The sequence below is a fragment of the Penicillium cosmopolitanum genome (assembly GCF_028827165.1).
Source record: "Penicillium cosmopolitanum strain IBT 29677 chromosome Unknown utg000009l:1.0-9042332.0:1.0-9050551.0, whole genome shotgun sequence".
NCBI classification, from domain to species: Eukaryota; Fungi; Ascomycota; class Eurotiomycetes; order Eurotiales; family Aspergillaceae; genus Penicillium; species Penicillium cosmopolitanum.
The window spans coordinates 8,859,660-8,882,501 of NW_026622679.1; the positions used below are offsets into that span (position 1 = coordinate 8,859,660).

At 48.2% G+C, this 22,842-nt stretch overlaps 8 protein-coding genes across 8 annotated transcripts; 5 read left to right on the forward strand and 3 right to left on the reverse strand.

Annotated features, from left to right (window-relative positions):
- Window positions 1–4,048: 4,048 nt before the first annotated feature.
- On the forward strand, window positions 4,049–5,620 carry N7509_011417 (uncharacterized protein; the record flags this gene model as incomplete). The annotated part of the gene is made up of 1 exon (XM_056636054.1): window positions 4,049–5,620. The coding sequence occupies one exon, from the start codon at window positions 4,049–4,051 to the stop codon at window positions 5,618–5,620; it is 1,572 nt and encodes a 523-aa protein (XP_056486674.1).
- Window positions 5,621–5,785: 165 nt separating this feature from the next.
- Window positions 5,786–6,178, reverse strand: N7509_011418 (LysM peptidoglycan-binding domain-containing protein; the record flags this gene model as incomplete). Its single annotated transcript, XM_056636055.1, has 1 exon — window positions 5,786–6,178. The coding sequence occupies one exon, from the start codon at window positions 6,176–6,178 to the stop codon at window positions 5,786–5,788; it is 393 nt and encodes a 130-aa protein (XP_056486675.1).
- Window positions 6,179–9,181: 3,003 nt separating this feature from the next.
- N7509_011419 (glycoside hydrolase family 18 protein) lies at window positions 9,182–10,636 on the forward strand (the record flags this gene model as incomplete). The annotated part of the gene is made up of 1 exon (XM_056636056.1): window positions 9,182–10,636. The coding sequence occupies one exon, from the start codon at window positions 9,182–9,184 to the stop codon at window positions 10,634–10,636; it is 1,455 nt and encodes a 484-aa protein (XP_056486676.1).
- Window positions 10,637–10,720: 84 nt separating this feature from the next.
- N7509_011420 (uncharacterized protein) lies at window positions 10,721–11,809 on the forward strand (the record flags this gene model as incomplete). Its single annotated transcript, XM_056636057.1, has 1 exon — window positions 10,721–11,809. One exon carries the CDS (start codon window positions 10,721–10,723, stop codon window positions 11,807–11,809), a length of 1,089 nt encoding a protein of 362 aa, XP_056486677.1.
- A 716-nt stretch (window positions 11,810–12,525) lies between these two features.
- On the forward strand, window positions 12,526–13,023 carry N7509_011421 (class v protein; the record flags this gene model as incomplete). Its single annotated transcript, XM_056636058.1, has 1 exon — window positions 12,526–13,023. One exon carries the CDS (start codon window positions 12,526–12,528, stop codon window positions 13,021–13,023), a length of 498 nt encoding a protein of 165 aa, XP_056486678.1.
- Window positions 13,024–17,780: 4,757 nt separating this feature from the next.
- Window positions 17,781–19,628, reverse strand: N7509_011422 (putative nonsense-mediated mRNA decay protein Upf3; the record flags this gene model as incomplete). Its single annotated transcript, XM_056636059.1, has 1 exon — window positions 17,781–19,628. The coding sequence occupies one exon, from the start codon at window positions 19,626–19,628 to the stop codon at window positions 17,781–17,783; it is 1,848 nt and encodes a 615-aa protein (XP_056486679.1).
- Window positions 19,629–20,397: 769 nt separating this feature from the next.
- N7509_011423 (NUDIX hydrolase) lies at window positions 20,398–21,015 on the forward strand (the record flags this gene model as incomplete). Its single annotated transcript, XM_056636060.1, has 1 exon — window positions 20,398–21,015. The coding sequence occupies one exon, from the start codon at window positions 20,398–20,400 to the stop codon at window positions 21,013–21,015; it is 618 nt and encodes a 205-aa protein (XP_056486680.1).
- A 132-nt stretch (window positions 21,016–21,147) lies between these two features.
- Window positions 21,148–22,615, reverse strand: N7509_011424 (putative dipeptidase; the record flags this gene model as incomplete). The annotated part of the gene is made up of 4 exons (XM_056636061.1): window positions 21,148–21,701; window positions 21,751–22,056; window positions 22,115–22,327; window positions 22,378–22,615. 4 exons carry the CDS (start codon window positions 22,613–22,615, stop codon window positions 21,148–21,150), a joined length of 1,311 nt encoding a protein of 436 aa, XP_056486681.1.
- Window positions 22,616–22,842: the final 227 nt, after the last annotated feature.

Below are 22,842 nucleotides of genomic sequence, written 5' to 3' on the forward strand. Positions count from 1 at the left end.
GACCAATCAATCTATTTAATTAGCAAGTGTCGCTCGTCATCAAGTTTCAGGTGGAAGTGGATGGGTCGAGGGTCCCGGATATGACGGACATTGTCTTTCTACGGGCAAGCAGTGAGTTGATCAGCGGAGGGTCTTGCCTCGGCTGGGTTTTCTACACAAGCCCCGAGATTCTGCACGTCGCAAAAGCACGACAAGGTGGACCGGGCAGAAGGCCAATACGATGAAATCAAACCCAACCTTGGCGAGGACGACATCTCGCACATGGTCGATGAGAGCGCATTGGACAGGGTCGTTTTCCCGCCTACACTACCAGGGATTTTACCACCCTCCTAAGCGATGCATGACGATCCATCCACCCGTCAAGCTAATGCTAAGCTTCTCATTTCCTTCTGGGTATAATTTGGTTTCAGCTGCTGATGCAACGTCCTAACTAGAATGGGGTTCAATCGTAATGGACCCGCCGTCTGCTGTATGGGGATTGAAAGCACAAGGTGGGTTGGTCCGTGGTCCTCGTTCACTGAAAACCATGTTGTCCTGAATGCAACACTACTTTCTGAAGGCATTCGGGGGCTGCTAGCGTCACCGCTCCGGGAAGGCATGGTGCATTCCACTTGTTGAGATAACCTACCCGATTGGGGGTAATAGAGGGGAAAGTCATGTAGCAGCAGGACCTGTACTAAACAGTACGTACGAAAGTCATTGTGGAAGTTTCTCTTGCCGCGATGATTAGCTAGATAGTCACACGAATGCAGGGTTAACGCAAGTGTATTTCAAAGGCACTGGAACCTATAGGAGACGAGGACCCTAGTGCAGGTCTGTGGGCCCGATTTCTTCCCGCCGATCCTGGATCCACCACGCGATCCACTGTGATGCATTGATGCATCGCTGCTGGCGCATAACGCGACCTGAGTGGTAATAGTCACCATGTGATATATTATATTAGCTACTGTAGGATAGGACGTATCACTCAATATACTATACGCACGCACATTTCACATTCCCCGTAAGTCTCGGATACTAGTTTGCAGAGCACGGGTCCGTGATGGACGGCTGTCCAGATTGATGCGGATAAAGCATGCCGGGCTGATACATGTACTTCCCGCTTACTTGGAGGAATTTCCTCCGAGGATCATCATGGTCCGGGGTATTATCCGCCGGCCAGGAACCACGTAGAAATACGACCCCGAGTCGGGATACCGATATTGAGCCCCACTCTTTGTTACCCAGGCCCAGGCGACTCTAGACTTGTTTCTTGGCGCCAGGTTAGATTGTACTTGGTCGAAATTGGGTCGAAATTGGGGTTTTCCCGAGCACAGAGGGGCCAAACTCAAGGACTGTGATTTCATGATGGAAAACAACTCAACTAGGCAAATTGCCCACGAATAGTCTGCGAGGAAGATGTCGAAACACGGTGAATCCACTTGATAAAGTTCAAAGAATAACCGGCCTCTCACAGGAATTTCTCCACCCACGTTGGTCTATATATGGCCCGGAATTGCCACCCGCGACTGCGACAAATTGTATATATTCTCTACACCCCGTTTCGGCCGTCTGGCTCAACACTTCCCGGTGAGTTACGTACAATGTACCAAAAACGCCAAGACTTATATTTTCATATGCACATCATCGTCTTGAGGACCCAGGACCTGGTATTTTGATCAATTATCCGGTTTGGCGTCTTATCTCTGAAAGTCTGAAAAGGCTTAACCGACCAAGTTTCCTATGCCTACCGACTAGTTCATCTGTTCCCGGGGCTATGTACTTCGTAGTATGAGGCTCCCTAGCCATTGCAGCTGTAATCCCGGCTGTGTAACAGCTGAAATAGGGAACTGAAGAAAATTAATGGGAGAAAATAGCCCAGGTATACGTTAAGGATGCAAAGGGACTTCCATAGTAGTAGAAGAAACCGTGCTGCAGGAATGTCGATCATCGACTGTTTTGAGGCGAGGCTTAGACCAACTGCGATCAATGCGCCCCTGGTAGGTCTCTGACTGACGTACTTTGAACAGCCCTACTTACTCAGGGATTGAGTAATCAGAAAAGAGAAGAAGTAAGAGTAAGGACAAAGTACCCCATGTTGATCGGAAGTAATGACCACAATCATCCAGGAATTTCAATGCCTGGCGCATAGTTAGACCCTTGCATTCCAGCCATCAGATATATCCTCTCAACCGGGATGAGAGTATACATCAGCGCGATGACGCTGCATATCGTCTGCGCATGCTTCCCCTGCTCCGTTACTACAATGTGGAGAAAATATACCACGGAGTCAATCATATTCAACCCTCTTTTTTGCCGCCCCCCACCATGAGAGGGGCAGCAAAGAAGTGAATCATGGTGTCAAGACCGGCTGCGACATACTGAAAATCCCATGTGGGAAGGAGAATCCGTGCAAGGTCTACGACTACACGGGTTCCAGAACCACACTTATTCAATTTCTGGAAAGAAGTTGGTCCAAGAGACTCCGGACTTATGTATATGCAATTTTTCATTGCCACTGCTGCACTTGTGCAGTTATATCTCTGTATCAAGATTACTCGCAGTCAGTCGCGGCCGTGACCCCCTGATAGGACAGCAGAATTGTCGACAAATCTATAAGCAGACTGTCAACCCCGATACTGTATCCGATCGTGGGCTACAGCACAGCTTTCTCAACGGCATGACTTTGCAGAAAAGCGTTTATATTGGGATCTACTAGAAAGGATCCGGATTAAAGTCGGGGATAGGGCTGATGGGGCGTGAGAGACCACTACTTTAAAATACTTATTATTTGCTGACGCCTTGCTTAGGTGGGCCTTCTGTCAACTAGACAGCCTGGCTCAATGTCGTCATGAGGCAGCTATAGAGAAGGTCCATAGAGTCACCCTCCACGGCCTGAATGGCATTCATTCCTGCTACGTTACAGCGCCGGCCAGCACTAGCCTCTCCAACCTGAAAGATGGCTCATGGATTCGCTTATTCCAGCCTGACGTAGCCCGGTCATTGGCTGCGCAACTCATTCTTGCCCTGGACTATGTGCATGCTCAAGGTATTGTCCATGGTGACCAGCACCTTGGTAATGTTCTTCTTAAAGTTCCGTCCGGTTTTGATCAGCTTTCACCGAAACAATTATACGAGAAATATGGAGCCCCGGAATTGGAACCAGTTTCTCGCCTAGATGGCAATCCTCTTCCACCTAGCGTCCCGACTCCTAGGGTTCCGCCTATATGGTTGGGGAAACCCAGCGAAGAAATAGGATTGCTAGAAACCAAAATCCTGCTTGCAGACTTTGGCGAGGCCTTTATTCGCTCAAAAGAACGGAGATTTGAATCTTGCACTCCCCTTGTAATCCGCCCCCGAGGCACGGTTTGACTAATGAGGGGGGGTATGAGTAGCCAGGGGGGGGGGTATGCCTATCAATCCCCTGTAGATATTAGCATCATGTCGGAACGGAATAGGCGGAGTGTATGGCAGAACACTAGCGTACCTGCCAGAACTAGTTAGCGTGCTGGGAGGAATATTGTACACAAAACCTTAGGCAGAATCTTCGAATAATACTCAGATTTCTCACACCTTACGCGTATGCTCTATAACTAGTTAGTTCTTAGGTCTCACCGCTTCTGACACATCAGTCCACTCCAGTAACGTGCACGGTTCCACGTGATGCTGTCATCTCATAGCGACTGTAGTGAGTTCTTGTTGTGGCTGTAACAACTCCTGCACCTCAATCTGGGAAACTTGATTTCACCTTGCAACTTGGAAGGTTGTTTACGTTCCCTAGCTGAGTCTACTTCATAAGAGTGTCACGGAAATACTCCCTGCCCTCGTTGCTCTATATTATATTCCATATTCTAATCAGCAAATTGACCCTGGGGCACTAGGTTTTATTTGCGTACATTCAGCAACAAGATGGGCAACATCTTAACATCTGTGCAACACCGCGCCTTACCACCCATTGAGGTACCTCCAGTGGCTTCACCAGCCCCCTCATCTGAGGTTGTTTCACTAGTTCCTTCGTCCGGGAGGGCCTCACCAGTCCCTTCGTCGGGGGGGGATCTCGCCAGTCCCTATGTCCGAGATGGCGACAGAAGGCTCGTGGTTTCTGAGTTTCCCCCCTGAATTGATTTCATACATTGTGTCCTTTTTGCAAAATAAAGATGTCAAGTCCTTGCGCTTGACCTGCAAAGCTCTCGGCGATATTTCGCCATTCTCCTCCTCGCGCGTGTTTCTTTCGGCCAACTCGTTGAACATTCGCGTGTTTCGGGCTGTAGCAGACCATCCAAAGTTTCGCCACGAGATCAGAGAGATCATCTGGGATGACGCACAAGTTTTATCTGCGCCCTTGATATGGGAAACCATGCGCCCAATCATCGAACCCGAACGCATGGAAATAGACCCCGAAGAGGGATGTCCCATCTGGTTCAAGGAGGAATGCGAAGAGAACCGATACACTACGAAGCATAGGAAATATCGCGACGTGGACCGACCGGACCATGTTGCGCGTCAGCGCCAGATAGATGCCCAAATGCCGTTGAAGGCTTGCTGGGAATATTATCAACAACTATGGGATGATCAGAAGTCTGTGATCGGATCTGAGGACGACGAAAAGGCCTTTCTTTACGGCTTGGGACAATTCCCACGGCTGAAAAGAGTGACCGTCACGCCTGCCGCTCACGGCTGGCCGTTCGCACCGCTGTATGAGACACCTATGATCCGCGCATTTCCATACGGATTCAACTGTCCTCTTCCGCGAGGATGGCACTGTGATCCCGTTCATGATCAGGTTGCCGAGCCGCTACCGTGGCCAGAGGCAACCGAGGAGTATAAGGAGCTATGGAGAGGGGCTAGAATTGTTCTTCGCCTTTTGTCACAGGTTGAGAAGCACGGCATTTCTGAGCTGAGCTTCGACTCGAAGCAACTTTATACAGGACTAAACTTGATGATTTTCGACCACCCATGCGAGGAATACAATCAATTTGCTGCCATCATGAAACGTCCGGGCTTCCAACGTCTTCATCTGTCTTTACATTCTGGCAGTAACGGTTACTGGACTGGGTTCCAAAGTGGATTATTCTGCAAAGCTGTGAGCCTGGCCAAGGGGTTGACTCATGTTCACTTATCTACTACATTCAGTAATGGAACTTCCCCTACAACGAACGATTCACCTATTCCCTTGAAGGATGTTCTGCCTATGAAGGAGTGGCCGAATCTGTCCCACTTGGCGCTCTTTCGTTTCATCGTTGATACACCGGAGTTGATTGACATATTGAAATTGGCACCATCCTCATTACGATCTCTTGACTTGGAATTCCTCGAATTTGCCTTCACGGATCAATTATGTCTGGCTGGTCTTCTAGAGAGGATGCGAGAGGAATTAGATTGGGCCGAAAGAGACCAATCACTTAAACCGACGGTCACGATCGCGATGAGAGGCTATCGCGCATGGCCGGGGAGGTTCATCAGGCTTTCAGACGAGGTGACAAGCTTTCTCTATGGGTCTGGGGAACTCCCTGTGGATGAAAGTGATACACACAACCCAACCCAGTGGTGCGGGACACATTATGACCTTTTTGAAGAGAAGTACACTCGGCCCAACGTCAATTACATTGATCTTAGGAAACTAGGAATTACTAAAAAGTAGACCTACTCCTCAACTAATCCCGAAACGAATGTTTTACTGACCTGCATTGAGCTTTAATCTTGGAACCTTGGAACCTCATTAATACTCATTCGTCTTTTCAAAAAGAAATTCCATGAATCTGCATCAAGGCATGTCCAATCATATTCATTCTAACTACAGCTCACATCATGACGAAGATACACCGACACACACATACTCACTCGCTTGTAAGCCGGAGCAGTCGGTCTTCACGGCAGGGTTCCAGGCGTAGAAAGAAGCCGCTGTAATTCCGTTCCCACTGGCAATATCGACGCACGAGTCATCTGCGATGACCTTGTAAAACTTGTCACAGGTAGCAACCATTCCCGTCTGAACAGGGTACGGCGTCGTGACACCGGTTCCAGTGGCTGCCTTGACACCAACGCAGACATACTCATCTGGCTGAAGTCCCGAGCAGTCTGTCTTGACCGCTGGGTTCCAAGCATAGAAAGAGTCCAGCGACACACCATGGCTATCAGCAATATCATAGCACGAGTCACCGGAACGAACATCGTAAAAGGTATCACACGTCGAAACCATACCTGTTTGGATCGGAGGTGGAGTCGTCACGCCAGATACAGAGGTGGTTGCAGTTACAACAGCTGAAGTGATAGAGGACTTCACACCCACGCAAACGTACTCATTCGCCTGTAGTCTAGAGCAATCGGTTTCACTGCGGGATTCCAGGCGTAGAAAGACGCCAATGGGATCCCGTTGTCATTGGCAATATCATAACATCCATCGTCGGCGATGACCTTGTAAAACTAATTACAGGCTGACACCATGCCTGTCTGGATTGGAGATGGCGTCGAAACTCCATTTCCAACATCAGTCGAGGTAGTCAGTGGAATACTGCTTACGGGACTGCTGGAGCTTGATACCCATCCCGGGATCCCAGGCTCCACAGCTCCTTCATACGTTGAAACGCAGTAGTATGTGCCAATAGGCATCCCGCTGCAGTCACTTTTAACGGACGGATTCATTGCGTAGATCTCTTCCATTGAAATGTGACGACCGGTGATGAGACTGAAGCATGTGTCGTACTTGCTTCGCGATGCATACCATTCGGTGCAGTTAGCTATCTCACCACTCGCGCGTGGAACGGGCGTTTTGACAGCCGTGGTATTGTCTGGAAGATGAAAGGCTTGGGGTTAGTATGGGCGTGCTTACTTCCTATTGGAGAGACTTACTGCTGGAGGTGGAAGTAGCGAGGCGGACACAATAAGAGCTACTCGGCACCATTGTACACGGATATCGTGTAAATTGAGCCCGGCTAGTTGTAGTCACTGTGGCGGATACCGCAGATGATGTCGAAGTTTCATTCGATGCCAAAGATGGATTCCAGAGAATCATTTCCTAGATTTCGTCATTACTCACAATTGCACAAGAGACATCAAGTAAACCAACCTCGTCAGAAACATTCCACAGCCAGGCTTGGTTCCAACAGTCAGCGGCCGTATTGTCCGTAAAGTTTACACTAGAGAACCACATGTAGCTTAAAATAAGTTTAGAGCTCATCCAGTATTTCCTTGGGATGCTTTAACTAACTTATTGCAGTCTTTCCGGGTTCCATTGGCAAGCGGGACAATCGGGCTAGACCCGGTTGGCCAGACCATTGGAGGCTCGCTAGGAAGCGAGGTTGAAGGAGTTTCGTCAAACGGCACTGTTGAAGTCGACGATTCTCCATAGCCCGAGTACGTCGCAATATACCCTACCGGTTGTACGCAGTAATAGGTGCCGGCAAGGAGATTCGTGCAGTTCTCAAAGAGCTCCGAATTCAAGAAAAGACTATCACCGTTAGATTTTGTCTTGCCTGCCAGATGATAACAGGCCACGTACAGATTGCTTCGAGGAATGCTGAATTTATCCGTCATGGTCGTGCAAGTCTCGTTTGCGGCAACCTTGTAATATTGACCACAGCGAGAGTTTGTGCCATCACCAGTAGGGAAAGGGATCGAACTACCATAGTTAGTATGCGGGCAATACTATTGAGCCATAGTAGTAATTTACGCTGTAGTAGTCACAATACTCGTCATGCCTCCGAGGCCATAATTTCCCACTGGATTGCTCACGCAGAGAGTACTTTTCACCAGATTTCCGAGATTGCTGTATATTCGTTTATTAGTGGGGTGCTTCAATTAAATGCGTGTGACAACGTACGAGCATGTAGAGCTGATTTGAGAGTTCCAAGCGATAAGCTGGGCCCAAGTCACATCTTGCGACTTTCCGATGCCAATGCAAGTATCACCGGTCCCAACAGTGTAAGTTGGACAATTTGTGCTTGCGCGGGATATGATATCAGATTGAAAAGCCTCTGCAATAGCTAAAAAATGAAGCGTAATAACCAGAACCTTCATGGTTCCTTGAATATTCTGATCACCAGAATAAAGAGAGCCACGGAAAAAGAAAGCAAATGATGGACAACCTGTGAAGTGAGAAGCTAAGACTAAGGGAATAGCTTAAATTGCGGGATGTTTATTTACATAGGCAAAGAAAATCTCAATAGCTGCACGGTGCCAGTCTTGATATGTACAAGGTATTCTTAGGAAAATTAGCACTATGGTTCTGTTTTGGGTTTGACACCGCTATGGGGCTCATTTCCGTGTACTGACTAGTATGCCTCGTATCCCGCTGCTTCCGAACACATTCACTTTTTTTCAATTTTCGAAGCGATGCAACGGATCTAGCCAAGAGTGAATCTAGCGGCTTTAGCTTCATTTTCTAGAGCGATGTGATAAAATTTGGCTAGTACTGTGTAGACCAGCCGGTGGCGTTACAAGGCCCGCATGAACCTCTCATAGTAAGTTTCAACGCAAGACTACTCGTACCTGATGGAAGATTGTGCTCCGCAACGGAGTATGCGGTTGCTCTCGGAAGTATCAAACACCCAGGGAAATGTTCCACTACCTAGCCCTGTAAAAATACTGAGAAATTACAAAATGACTTAAAAAACAATCGTTTGTACTTATATCCGTGAAATCTCGGATATTTATGTTCTGTTCCTCGAGTCACCTTACTTCATTTTATTCCTTGCTATTGCCCTGGACTACCTACACACCCCCGTTGATACATTCATTTCTAACCATGTTTGCCTCGGTGAGGGAACATGTGTACTCACTCCTTATACTACTATTCCTTTTCAATTTGTTTCAAGGGTCATTGGGTGCTACGTCAAACGCCCAGCTTCAATCGACGAAGAGCCCACAAGACTACACCTGCTCTGCTGATAGCCCCTGCGTCAACGGAGCCTGCTGCGGTGTGGATGGCTGGTGTGGTTATGAAGACACCTATTGTGGAACCGGTTGCTAGTCGAACTGCGATGCTAAGGCAGAGTGCAGCAAGAACGCTGCCATCCCCGGGACGGGATGCCCTCTGAATGTCTGCTGCTCAGAATTCGGATTCTGCGGAACCACGACCGAGTTTTGTGAAGAGGGCTGCTAATCTCACTGCACGCAGCCAAAGCCCGCTACTTCAGGAAGCAACTTATAACAACGGATCGTCGGCTACTGGGAAGTATGGAATATTCAACATGTATGCGGTACCATGGGAGTTGGCCAGATCCCAGTCGATCTTCTCACGCATCTTAACATCGCCTTTGGCTATATTAGCCCGGACTATCGAGTGACAAGTATGGATGATCTGTCACCGGATGTCTATAAGGTTGTAGGTAATCTCAAAGCTCGAAACCTAGCTTTGAAGATTATGATCGCTATTGGCGGATGGACCTTTAGTGACCCTGGTCAATATCAGAGTGTTTTTCCTACTATAGTCTCTAATAAATGCAACCGTGCCACATTCATTCAGAATTTTCTTGGATTCCTTGCTGAGTATGGCTATGACGGAGTTGACTTTGACTGGGAGTATCCGGGTGCTGATGATCGAGGAGGCTCGGAGTCAGACGGCGTGAACTATACCACATTCTTGAAAGAGCTTCGCGCAGCTGTCAATGCAAGTGGTAAACAATATCTGGTAACATTTACCGCGCCTACATCTTATTGGTATCTGCGTCATTTTGATATCAAGGCTATGACAGAATATGTTGACTGGATCAATTTGATGGCGTATGATCTGCACGGTGTCTGGGACAGCGAGAACCCTATCGGTAGCCAAGTCCTTGCTCATACAAACTTGACCGAGATTGACCTCGCGTTGGACCTTTTCTGGCGTGTGGATGTAGATCCCTCTGCCATCGTCCTAGGATTAGGATTTTACGGCAGGTCGTTCCAACTCTCTGATACATCGTGTTGGAAACCCGGTTGCGAGTTCAGCGGTCCCGGTGCAAAGGGGAAGTGTACAGATGCTGCAGGCATTCTGTCCTACCGCGAGATCCAATCCATCATCAGTGATGCCGGTGGCACTGCGTATTTAGACAAAGAAGCTGCTGTCAGATACATGGTTTACAACGGCAACAACTGGATCTCATTTGACGACGAGGGAACTTTCAAACAAAAGATTGACTACGCTAACAAGATGGGTCTGTCTGGTCTGATGGTCTGGGCCATTGACCTGGACGATAACTACCTTGGCGCGCTGAGATCAATCTCAGACGCGCAATATCTCAACAGCACCTCGAATACTTTTGACCCGGTCGACCTCAAATACGTCTTTCCCGAAGATATGCTACTTGCTGGGACTGTTCCTACCTATAGCCTGACTACATTTGGTAGCGCGGCAGATGCCGGAGACATGAGTCCAGGGGCAGGCTTCGGATTTTTGCTTTTTGCTGGTGACTCCCATGTTGTTTCGCAGCTACGAAAGCGTGAAGGACAGCCAGATCCCTTTGTCTTTCTCAGCTGTCCCGCCAATATGAACGTCAAAGATACCGACACGACTTTTACAGCCCGGGTCATCTGTCTGAGTAATGATATTGAAGGATGCTTCCGAGTCGCCGAGAGAGGGGTGGAAGGCACTATCGTGGAGATGCCCGACAATGTAAGTCCTCGAACAAGATTCAAAATCGCTTTCTACACAGGCATCCCAGATTTGCTGGATAGCTGACAGATGTACGTACCCAGTGTTCTCCAAACACTTTCGCCAGAGCCATTGCCCTAGAGCAATCGGAAGGCAAGTTTGTAGAAAGAAATGTCTAGTTCAAGTTCCAAGGTTCTCGCTAACACCACCAGGGGATTAGATCAAAATATATCCGCTCACATTAGAAAGCGCAACCCTACCTCTCAAGTCTTTGACTTCAAATTTGACTTCAATATTGGGCTTATGCGTCGCGACAGCAATAATACCAGCATCCGCACCGACTTCTCCAATGTCGATGGCTACTGGCCATGGCTTGTTGACTCTCCTGGAGACTCCGGTACGGACAGCACGGACAAACGACACCTTGTTGAGCGATACTACTCTTCCAGTAACAAGAACTGGAAAAATCGATTCTACGATTCCAATAACAACTTTTCTGCTACTCTGGGTAGCCCCATCAAGTTTAAAGAAGACATCAGCGCCCCAATTTTCTGGCAGGGAGCGGCAAAGTGTCAGATTGATGGTAAAGAGTACGGTGAAGGGTTTGGTGCCTTCGTCGAGGGCACCGTTGACGCGAAGATCCTCTTCGGCTGGTCAATGGTTATCGCCACCGAATTCTACGGTGACTTCACGGTGAAAGAGGCCAACGGGTTTATGACCGTCGATGGCACTAGTGATTTGACTTATGGAATCTCGGGCATGGGGAAGGTCGACATCACGAAAGCCAACAAAGGAAATCCATCTTTCAGTCCGGCAGAAACTTTCAATCTTCAAGGAGACACCATCACCAGTGGTCAGTATGGCGCTTTCATGTCCTTTAGTCCGTATGCATCGATCACCTATCAGATGGCTACGCTCAACGGAACTGGGGACTATGATTTCTCCGATCCTGGAGTCTCCTTCAACGGTCGTCTGACTAGTCGTGTTCAGACTGATCTCGGCGACATCACTGCTTACTACCCTTCCCCAACAAAAGATCAGGTTGCGGAAGATTTTGAGGGCCGCGCTGATAATAAAATCTCATTTGGGACCGTTAACAGAGTTTTTGAGGTGCAGGGAGATGGCGGTCGGATTTCGCTAGGCACATATATGCGTTTCGGAATGGGCATGGAGTTCACGATGCCTTTTAAGACTAGGGAAGGTGATAGTCGTCCTATCAAGAGGAAGGCAGATGTGAGTTATCCTACAGAAAGCTTTTGATCTGTTTTTAACGGCCTAAAGGTTGGTTTGACATACGACAACTTGATCACATTTGGGTTCCATCCTAGTGAAACTGCTTCTGATGGAACGGTGTGTTCGGAACACAATGTCACGTAGGTTTGACTTTGCACCCTGGATGCTGTCACGGGAGTTCTGACAGACTTTGCAGTACGCGCATCTATCAGGATGTCAATGACGGGTATGTTCGCTACGCGCAGTATTTGGATTTTGCTTCCAGGTAACTGACTTTTCAATCTTAGATACTTGATGCAATGGAAGGTCGATGACGTTGAGTTGGGAATAGACAGTGTGAGCATCATATCCTCTGACCAAAAGCGAGATAAATCCTAAGATATACGCTTTATTAACACGCTTAATAGCAAAAACTCAATGAGGCAGTTTGCTGGCCGCCTTACAAGTCCAATTCAAAACGAGATTTACAGCTCGAGGGGACTAACAACTCCTTGATAACAGAGGAAGCCGCGTACCACTCTCTCCAGGCGCGCGGTGATTACGACCCTTTTTTCAATCTCAAGGCTGGTAAGGCTTTCGGAGATCCTGATACGCTCGTCAACTTTGATAATCAGGCCCTCAAAAATGCAAGCAATATGATGAACAAAAATAAAGGAAAGATCGGTGGCAGCTGCACCGATTGCGTTGAGTGTGCCGATGTCGACGATCCGTAAGACGAAGACTCGTGCTGTGGCTGCGCTTGCATGGACTGCGTGTATGGCTATAGTGATCTGGATGACTGTGATTCATGCGAAGAAATTCCATCCGGTACGTGGCCGTGGGTTGATTATGTGGATCTCAGCATCAGCAAACGCGAGGACGCCGAGCTACCTAATGAGGAATTCCAGCCTTCTCATCATCATGGATTCTCTCATGAACACCATGCTCATTCAGAACTACATCGACGAGTGAGCGGCTTGGTCACGCTTTCAAGAAAGAAAGTCTCAGTATGTGGTGATGAGAAGTGGTATGTTGATGGGAATGGCCGATACCCTGCCTTTCCCAAGGATGCGCAGAGACCCTGGGATGGCATCGAAAATGGAAGGTGGGACACTATATCCCGGTACTGGGGAAACAGCTCGCAGTCCTGCACCAATTGGGCCGTTTTCGAGAAGCCCGTGGCGGATAGAGTGTGGGTGGGACCTTCTATTCTGTTCCCTCTTGGGAGTATGGAGAGAGCCCAGTATCAGAGTACGTATTGAGGATGGCGAGACTAGTTAAAATTGGAAGAAATTGACTGCTGACTTAGTTAGCTGAGCATGTCTTTGAGGGGCAACTGATTGGTGACTTTTTCACTTGGTGGCTTGATAAGGGCATGGCGAGTAAATTCGCCGCAACTACGAGCTCGGCCAAAGTCTCTTGCACTGATATCAGGGATCTGTTCTCGATATCTGATCCAACTTTCCCATGGAGGGTCAGCGGGAAAAGAGTCCCATTCCTTGAGCTAATGCTTTATCAGCTCGACAATATCGATCATCTTGACCGGCTGACTATTTTTATGGGCCGGTCTAATCTGAGAAAGGGCATTGTGAGTTCTTGTTTTCGGCTTATCTGGTATTTCAGCCTGTGTTTTCATCGCTGACCTGAGGCCCTCGGTAGCTCTTTACCGGGAAATCGAACGATATAGACGTTTTCGAGCGCATGTCGGCCGAAGAACAGATCCTTTCAGCTAAAGAGCTTGGAATGATCTTCACATACATGAACCAACCGGCAGTTTGGAGCAAATTCTGTGCCACTTACGAGGCCATATACGACCTTCTGGGTCAGTGGCAGACATAGTATAACAACAACCCCAATGCTGCTCTGCCCCAAAACCTGAATCTTCCCGATCTGCAAGATGAGTGGAAGACTTTCATCAACACTGCGCTGGATCAAATTGTCGCTAACGGCATAACTACATTCAATTCCATGCATACTAAGGGGTGAGTCGAAATGGATATACTTCTTTCTTGCTCGCAACTAACAAGGGGTACTTTTTCTTAGGGCTGGCAATTCGATGTGGAAACCACAATGGGTATTCAAATGGGGTTATCTTTGGATGTTCAACAAAGGCCAGATTCGGCTGGACCGCAGTTGTACTAACTTGCCAAGATAGTACATCGAGTGACAAAAGTCTGAGTACACGTATGTATGCACCTGCCTTCTATACCAAAATTCCCGATTTTTCGGTTTCTTACATCTTCAAAAATTTATATGGAATAGTATTTTTTATATCTTGAAATTAGACCTTGGAATAAGAGCTAGTTATTAGTTGTTTTTGTAATTATTTATTTTCTCTAAGACAAGTCCATCCTACACTGTAGATAGTTAAAACTGGAGCTAGGCCCCGGGTAAGAACATATTTTATGTATATTTTCCAAGGTTTGTATGGCGCCTATTGTGAGGATGCTCAAGTACTCACAGAGATCAAGATACGGCGTCGCATACAAAGCAAAGGAAACAGTAGCTGTTCGACGAAAGTAATAGCTTGAGGAGAATAAGAAGGAAGCTAAGATGGAAGGCTAGATACACAGGTGTAGGCGTGGATGCCTAGATGGGTGCCGTAGGCATGAGGCATCCACGAATGGTAACAACACCAGTTCGTTACAACTTTTCTGTCAAAGTGTATCTTCTTAGAGTGAATTATTTTAAGATTATAACTACCAGCATTTCTATTACAAAGATGTGCTCTATTTATCTTATAGGCATTAACTATAGCTATAATGTAATAAAGGGGGATTCTCTGATGGCAAGATATACAGCAGAACTCTAGGTAGGCCATGCTGCATTAGCTCAAGATTCCGAAGATACAGTCTAAATGACAGTCAGTTTCTTGGAAAATAAATTGGCATTTCAACAATAGGCTCGTCTATATCAGCTAAATAGACCTTGGAACTTTAACCCTGGTCCTCTAAAGGGAGCCAGCTTGCTTTATTGGACTTATAGCGACTGTATAATGCCTTTTTAGTAAGGGAGCAGATATCAACGTACAAGGCGGCTTATATAGCAATTCTCTCCAGGCTGCCTTACAGGGAGGCTATTGTAAAATTATCAGACTACTCTTAGACCAGGGAGCAGACGTTAACGTATAGAGTGGCGAGTATGGCAATACTCTCTAGGCTGCCTTACAGAGAGGCTATTAAGAGATTGTCAGACTACTGTTAGATCAGGGAGCAGACTTTAACATACATTACCTCATATATAGTAATGCTCTCTACGCTGCCTCATCAGAAGGCTATTATAATATTGTCAGACTACTCCAACAAAGGCGTACCATTATGTCTTTCTCAAAGCAGTACGGCTCTAGGACACCTAGCAATCCAGCAAAGAGACTTTGTCTTATAGAATCTGAATCTTCTAATCAGGCTTAATAGTTCAGTCACTGGCCCCCATTATACTGTCAACCTATCATACTGTTTCCTCCTCTAGACTCGATCACTTTCATTCCTTTCCAAATTCTAGGCACAGCTTAGTAAATCTATAAAGCTCTGTAAACACTATTAAATCTAAGCAATTTCTGTTCATTCAGATTGTATAGTAATTCTATGTATAGATAGAAAAAAACAACATCTATAACTCATCTATTAATAGCTATCGCTTTCTCCCTATACAATCATCAAATATTGGCAGAAAGGCTGAGTCTACCCACAAACTAGTATACTAGTATACTAGTTTTATAAAATATATCTGATTATCCTCATCCTACAGTAATATCAATCTTAGGTTCCTAAAGAGCTTTAAATTAGTAGTATTGTACTTTGTAACGAACCCAATGTTATAGAGTTACGTACCCGATCACGTAACCCACTACCGTCCGTTCCATCTGTACCATAACAACTGCAAGAGCTTACCTCTCTTTCCTTTCTTCAGCTTTATTACTTTTCGTCAATACTACATAAATATCATTTATCCCGAGTCCTCACATACTTTAACATATCTAAAAGAGGATAATTAACAAACTGTAGAGATGCAATACAGTAGCAGGTCGATTCTAACGCTTACAGGGCTTATTAATCCAAGGGAGTAAGCGGTAGGAAGACAGTAGAAAAAACAGCGAGGAAGAACGACCATACTAATTACTAATTATTCTTCCGCTACTGACAAGAGCTTCACTGCCTCTTTTAATATAAGGTAGCCAATCCTAGACCAGGCAGTAGTGATGGCAACAGTGTATCTGGTCCGCCTGTCAGCAGTAGACCGGAGCAAGGCACCACGGCAGGGCGTATGTGTGATGAGAAAAAGCACGGCAGGTTTAGCTGAGTGGCTACGTTATCCGTTCAGGGGCGCTCAGGGCATTCAGGTGCGGGGCTGAAGGGACTGAAGTGGTAGGGCGGCAAGGGCACTTTCCCCAACGAATCAAAAATAATGGGTGAACAAAAACATACAACAGCAGGGATTCGCATGTGGTCACCCACCATACTACTAACCTGCCGGCGTGTGGCTTAAGTACGGCTGAGCGGACGGGAAGCCCTGTTCTCCACACCCTATGGTCGTATGTACTCGACATCCCTAATTAGAGGAATACATAGTTGCTTATTGCCCATGATTTAATCAGGTGTTATTGATTTATTTGCCTCTTATACACTAAAAGAATAATTTGAGCTGGTGCTAATGGACTTAAGAGACTCCAGTTCCAAGGCTATCGACCGTAGGTGTTTGTTGACTAGGGCTAATACCTAGGTAGTACTACTAGTAGTAGCCATTATCTTTGGTTGGAGTGATGGTCCTGCTGTACTCTAATTAGGTGGTCCATATATATATCCAGGACACCACAAAAAGTCGAGTCAGCCCTGTGAATCCAACTCCATCATGATCATTATGGCATTATCATTTACGTCCTTTGTTTTCTTATTGTTAATTTTTTTAGGAATAAATCAGATGTACTTTTCATTCTTATTCTATATTTTGGGTTCAAGTACCCAGGTGTGATTTACAAGTTAACCCTATACGAGGTATACATCTCGCATGAGGAGATTCCGGATATTAGCCGAGGCAACCCGACCCGGCAGAACATCAGAATATCGGCAAGCCGGGCGAGTTCCGAGTGCCCTCGAGTCTTCCTTAGCTTACGGAGTACACAGCCAAAAATGGATTGGTGTGAGTAATGTAAATAAAGGCAGTGGAGGAGTTTGGTATATTCCAACCAATCAGCAGAGAGACACTGATAGAAATTTTCTGCAGTGGACTCTCCCAGTGGACTAAGGCAGCTCTGTGATTGGTGGAAGATGGCTGACAAAGTGACAAACCATACAAACAAATGCCAGTCTCGCTTACACCGGACTCACCGCCCAGGACTGCCTGAGTATAAGAGGCCGTTGCCCTCCGGACCTTCTTCTGTTTTTTAAGCGACTCTACGTTAGTGATCCCCCCCTATAGTGTTCACAATGTGAATACATTTACTAACAACCTCACAGTTCAAAGAATCACTTTAGAGTAGACGTCCTCTTCTAAGCTCTTTATAAGAGCCACAGAATCTCCACCCTTGCTGATGACTGCATGTCCTCGATGCCCTAAAGTGAAACCTTTTTACTTCCGCCTCGACTGCTACGCGTTCCTCACGGTTCTGTGTTAATGTCCAGGGAGTGGTGATGATCTTGACCTGGTCTCGGTGTCTGACTTCGGTCGGCTGGTCCTGGTGGGTGTCGAGGAGGTCTGAAAGGTTTTGATCGATTTCTCTTTGATGTGGGAGATTTCCTTCGGAGCTGTCAGAGATGCTTCTTCCAACATGGCAATTTCGACAACAATACCCAGTACATAGAATGAATCAATTTTCTTATCAAGAACTTCAACCTTTTGGAACTCGATTCCCAATTGTAGCCATGTTCATTGTAGTGAATGAAGCCTGTCAGTAACCTTGAAAATTTGCGGTTGCGGCTCCGCCTGCAACACGTGACCCTTCAGGTACAGCATTTTGATATTGGAGTGTTAGCATCCGGGTATCATTTCATTTCATCTCATGAATCATCTACCTCATCTACTCTTACTCGCTCGGTTTCACGCTCTTCTCTGCTCCTTTCTCTCCTTTCTCTCCTTTCGCTTCTCGCTTACCCTCCCCCTTGCCATCGCCCTTGGCTTTGTTGCGATTGCCTCGTCCACCGCGCGATCCGCGCGACGAGCCTGTATTCCCAGAACCAGCACCAGCACCGTCCTTTACAGGTACATCCTTGACAGGACCATCCTTTCCACCGACGTCCTTTCCACCACCGGCATCCTTCTTGGTTGCACCCTCTCCTCGCCCCTTTCGTGTCTTCTCTCCCCCGGGATTCGCCTTGCGCTCGAGCACGACCACCTGGCTCTGTCCCACCGTCACTGGACTAGCAGCCATCGCCTTCTGTAGCCCCTCCGGCTCCGCAAAATCCACATACCCGAATCCCTTCTTCTTATCAATTTCCACCCTGGCCACCGATCCAAAGACCCCAAATGCCTCTTCCAAGAGTGGCTCCGTCACACCCTGCGACGGATTGGCATGTTTGAGGAAGGCCTGTGTTGCGGTCGGTGCGGGGTTGGCAGCGGGTTTTCCTTTGGCGCCCTTGGCTTGTTTCGCGGGCGCATTGTTGGTACTGGTATTGGCATTCGCGGTGGAGGGAGGAGGTTGGGCTTCCGAGGTTCGGGACGAAGCTTCGGCTTCCTTTGCGGTGTCCTTTGCGGCGTCCTTGGCCTTGGCTGCGTTTTTGCCAGACTTGTTCGTTTCCTTCTTGCTTCCCTCCGCAGCAGGTCCAGGTCCAGGCACGGACGAATCGCGCGAGCTCTCATTCTTCGGCGTGCCAGCCTCGGTCGATCCACCCTTCCCGCGCCGTCGGCCCCCGGTTCCAGAAGCAGACGAGAGTCCAAGATCCCGCTGCAAGATCTTAGCTGCTGCGGCGACATTGCCTCGTTCTCGCTTTCGTTCGGGTCCTGTGGCATTTGTAGACTCCTTTGGTGTGGTTGTAGCACTTGCTTTTCCGGATTTTGTCGTAGTTGTAGCCTGCTTCGCTGCTTTGCTGGATTCCTTGCCCACCTTGTCGCCTTTGGCCTTTTTCTCGGATGTTGTAGTTGTGGCGGCTTCCTTGTCGGGTCGTTGGAGGAGCTTCTTTGCTTGAACCTTTTCTTGCTTGGACTCTTTCTCTCCGCGGCCGTGCTTGGACTTTGAGCTTGCGCTTTCCTTGGCCTTGCTGGCCTTTTTGTCCTTGATATATTGAACCAGAGGGGTTGTTAGAATTGCTGCCTTCTTCTCCTCGTTCTCGGTCGAGTCCACGGGGGCGGGTTTGGCGATCGGCTGGGTGAGGCTTTCGAGGAAGGCGATGAAATCTGGGTCTTGGTCGATCGTGCCCTGGCGGGCGTCCTTGCGGATTCTGTGGCTGGGGGTTTTTGCGTATGGCGCAAACTCGAGGGATGGCGGTCCCAGGAGTACTGGATCGTTGGATGTGTGGCGGGCATCCTGGAATGAGGTCTGTCGGACGCGATCCGAGAGTGGGGTGACATGTTCGTTCGAGGTGAGATGAAGGTATGCTCTAGAGGGACGGGATGGTTTGGCAGGGCTGTAGAAAAGAGGTGCTTTGGTTAGTTCTTGTTGTATATTCATCGTGATAGTCATGGTCATAGTGACTAACTCCTTCGAAACCTTGCCGGGCTTGTATTGAAGCCAGTCGACCTTGCCGGCACCTGTCTTCCATTCGTCGCCTAGAGCGGTTTCAAGCTCGACCTGAGTCAGTCCTGGCGGCAGGCGACGAATGAGTAGCTTGAGCCGTGGGGCGGGGGGTTTGGGAGTCTTCTTCGTGGATCCGGATTTCTGAGTGGCCGTTGCTGGGATCTGCAGCACGCCGGCTGTGGCCTTGCCGGACTGTGTCATGGTTGTGTTGAAAAATACAAGTGTTGGTATGTGATCAGATCAGAAAAGAGAGAAGAGAGCTCTGATGGTTGTGCATCGTGACTTGCGGTGGCTTTCTGCATGTCCCGAGGCGGTGAGTCACAGTCATAGGAAGTATGAAGTATCAAACCTCAGCCTAGGTAGTCCTAGGTAGTCCTGTAAAATGCAGAAATAATAGAAAATAGACTAAAATAGATAAATTGCCAATGATCAACCGTGAAAATAGTCATATTGACAACTTGGTTGGGATTTACTGAGATCATTTAGTCCATGCACTCCCCAATATCTGTCCACCGGTACTAAGGAGTAGTCTTTTGCTTCAGATAATGTTTAACTACTCGTAGAATGTACTACTAGTAGTATGCAAGGTCTGTCAGGTTGAAAAACAATACTATTTTTTTCTGATTGAGTATACTAGTATGAAACATCAATGCGGGGCGACCATAACATCTATGCTTTGTCTATACTTTGTCTATGCCATGCATTGTAACGTAACCACAACTTGAATCTCTTGCCCTTTTTTGGCCAAAAAACACCAATGGATAAAGAGTATCCTATCCCCTCCAAAACTATAAAATACGCTTATGCCTGATTCTGGAAGGCGTCGACGACATAAATGCTGGAGCCTCATCAGCCTCATCAGCCTCGTATTCCGCCTGAGTCATTGGGATTCAAGTTGAAAGTTCAAGTTGTTTATCAATCCTCCCCACCCATCGACAACACAAACACAAACACAACCTATCCCCCAACAATGGCCCCTCCATACACAGTTGCCCCCCATCTGGAATATCTCAATGTACCCCTGGCCGAGCTTAGCGCCAGTCGACCCGAATTCGAAAGTTTCGGTGTCGGCGGGTACATCTTCGCCGAGCCCCCATCTACCAATGCCAATTCCAGCCCGCGCATTCTGCTGATCCAGCGCGCCTTGACTGACACAATGGGCGGCTGTTGGGAAGGCCCCGGTGGTGCCAGTGAGCCCGATATCGACCAGACTCTGCTAGACGGCGTGGTGCGCGAGGTCCTGGAAGAAACAGGACTCAATGTGTCGCGCATTGTGGATCTTGTGGCCGTCGACAGTTGGCAACATCTACGCCGAAACGGTGATATGCTGCGTATCGCCAAATACTCCTTCATCGTCGATGTCTACGAGGCCACAGGGCCCTATGATGAGATCCCCGTTCGCCTGGAACCGACCGAGCACCAGGCCTTTGACTGGGCGTTGGAAGAGGAGGTGCGAGAAGTCATGCAGTCCAATACAGGCAAATTCCAACTGCCGTTAGCTGCGAATTGGAATCATGGACCGAATCTTGTGCGGGCCTTTGCTTGGTTTCGAAAGCAGCAAGCCGGGTCTACGAAGGAATCTCTATAATGTATATACTAAAGGGATACAATGGGCAATTCAACCACATTGATGGTAGGCTCAGTACTGAGCTGAAACAATTTCATATGATTGCAAACGCTTTCAACCAATCAATATACTACTAGTATTATATTTACTAAGTTAATCCTCGGCGGGGTGGTCCCCTCTGGCTTGCATTTCCAATGCAACTTGATCAACCTGCCGCCACACGCGCAGCAGGTTGCCTCCGGCCACTTTACCTGCGTCCTCATCACTCACGCCCCGCCGCAGCAGCTCGGCGATCAGGTTCGGGAATTTGGATACATCCTCCAACCCCTGCGGCGTAGTCGGAATACCATCAAAGTCACTTCCTAGCCCGACATAGTCAAATCCAGCGACGGTTCCAATGTGCACGATGTGGTCTGCCACCCGCTCCAGGGTCGCATGCTCCAGATCCGTATCGGGAAGACCATTCTCGTTGTCGGAAGCGGTGCAAGAGATAAAGTCTGGAGCAAAATTAACCATGACGATTGACTTGGTCTTCTGAACAAGCGCCAGCACATCGTCTGGTACATTACGCGGATGCGGGCACAGAGCGTGTGCCGAGCTGTGGCTGAAGATCACTGGAGCTCGACTGCCAGGCCATTCGGACTTGCCAGCGCCCAGTACATCACGCATAGTCTGCACGCTGACATGAGCCAGGTCAATGATCATTCCTGAGACGGTTCATTTCGTAAATGAGGTCTTGACCAGCTGGGCTCACACCATGCCAAATCGGGTCCGCCTTCTTGATACCACCGCCCGGCAGCTCGACGAGGGCCGCATCGGCGTACTTGTTGTGGCAGTTGTGGGTTAGTGTCGCGTAGGAGACACCCATATCGTAGAACATCCGGAGGTGGGCGAGCGAATTGCCGATTGATTGCAGGCCCTCAATACCTAGCGGCGAGATGATCTTGCCTTCCTGGAATGCCTGCAAAGCGGTGGTGCCGTTGGGAGGCCTCGAAAAGATCTCGGGAAAGGCCTTTTGCACACGCGCCATGAGATCAACCTGTTCGACGGTTTGCCGAACACCTGCATGGAATTGGTCAGCATGGGGTTGTTTGTGCCTGTGCACTGGGAGGTTCCTGACTCGGTGCATAATTCTCATCGGAAAAGTCCGTGCCATCTGCGGGGCATGGAACGAAGACACTCCAAAAGGTGCCACCAACATAGCCACGCCTTAGACGAGGCAGATCGACATGACCGGAAAGATTTCCATGGATAAAGGACTCGGTGAAGTTGGAGCCATAGATGTGGTTGTGATACCGCTCTCGGATCAGGATGGGGAAGTCATCATGGCCATCTAGAATAGGGATTAGTCAAAATAGAGGTTGTCGAGGAAGTGAAACTCACCGATCAACGGGGTGTTTGTTAAGATGTTATGCACGCGATCCTGCAGGGTGGCCGGCGTGCGGAGCATCCGGTGCGAACAGCGGGGTCCAAGAAACCATCCTGCTCCGACCAGAACGAGAAGAAAGAACAGCCAATTGCGAGTAGAAGATTTGTGTTGAAGGACAGCCCGAGGAGCAGACTCCGAAGAGTGGGCGGGGGTTGTCTTCGCTTGCACTTTGTCTTTCTCGTCGATTGGCATGGCGTGAGAGTTGAAGGGGGGAAATGCGGAGGGACTAGGGACTCCCAGGCTGGCGGGTCCACTTAAGTGAGGGAGATAAATAAAATAGTGCCAACGTGAGGATGAAGGGGAGGGGAAGTGATAGCCACTAGTAGTCCATGTATGTGTGCATGGAATCTCCCAACCGAATACTCTCCGAAGATGAGGAGTAGAAAGAGTAAAAATAGTAGAAAGAGTAGAAAGAGTAG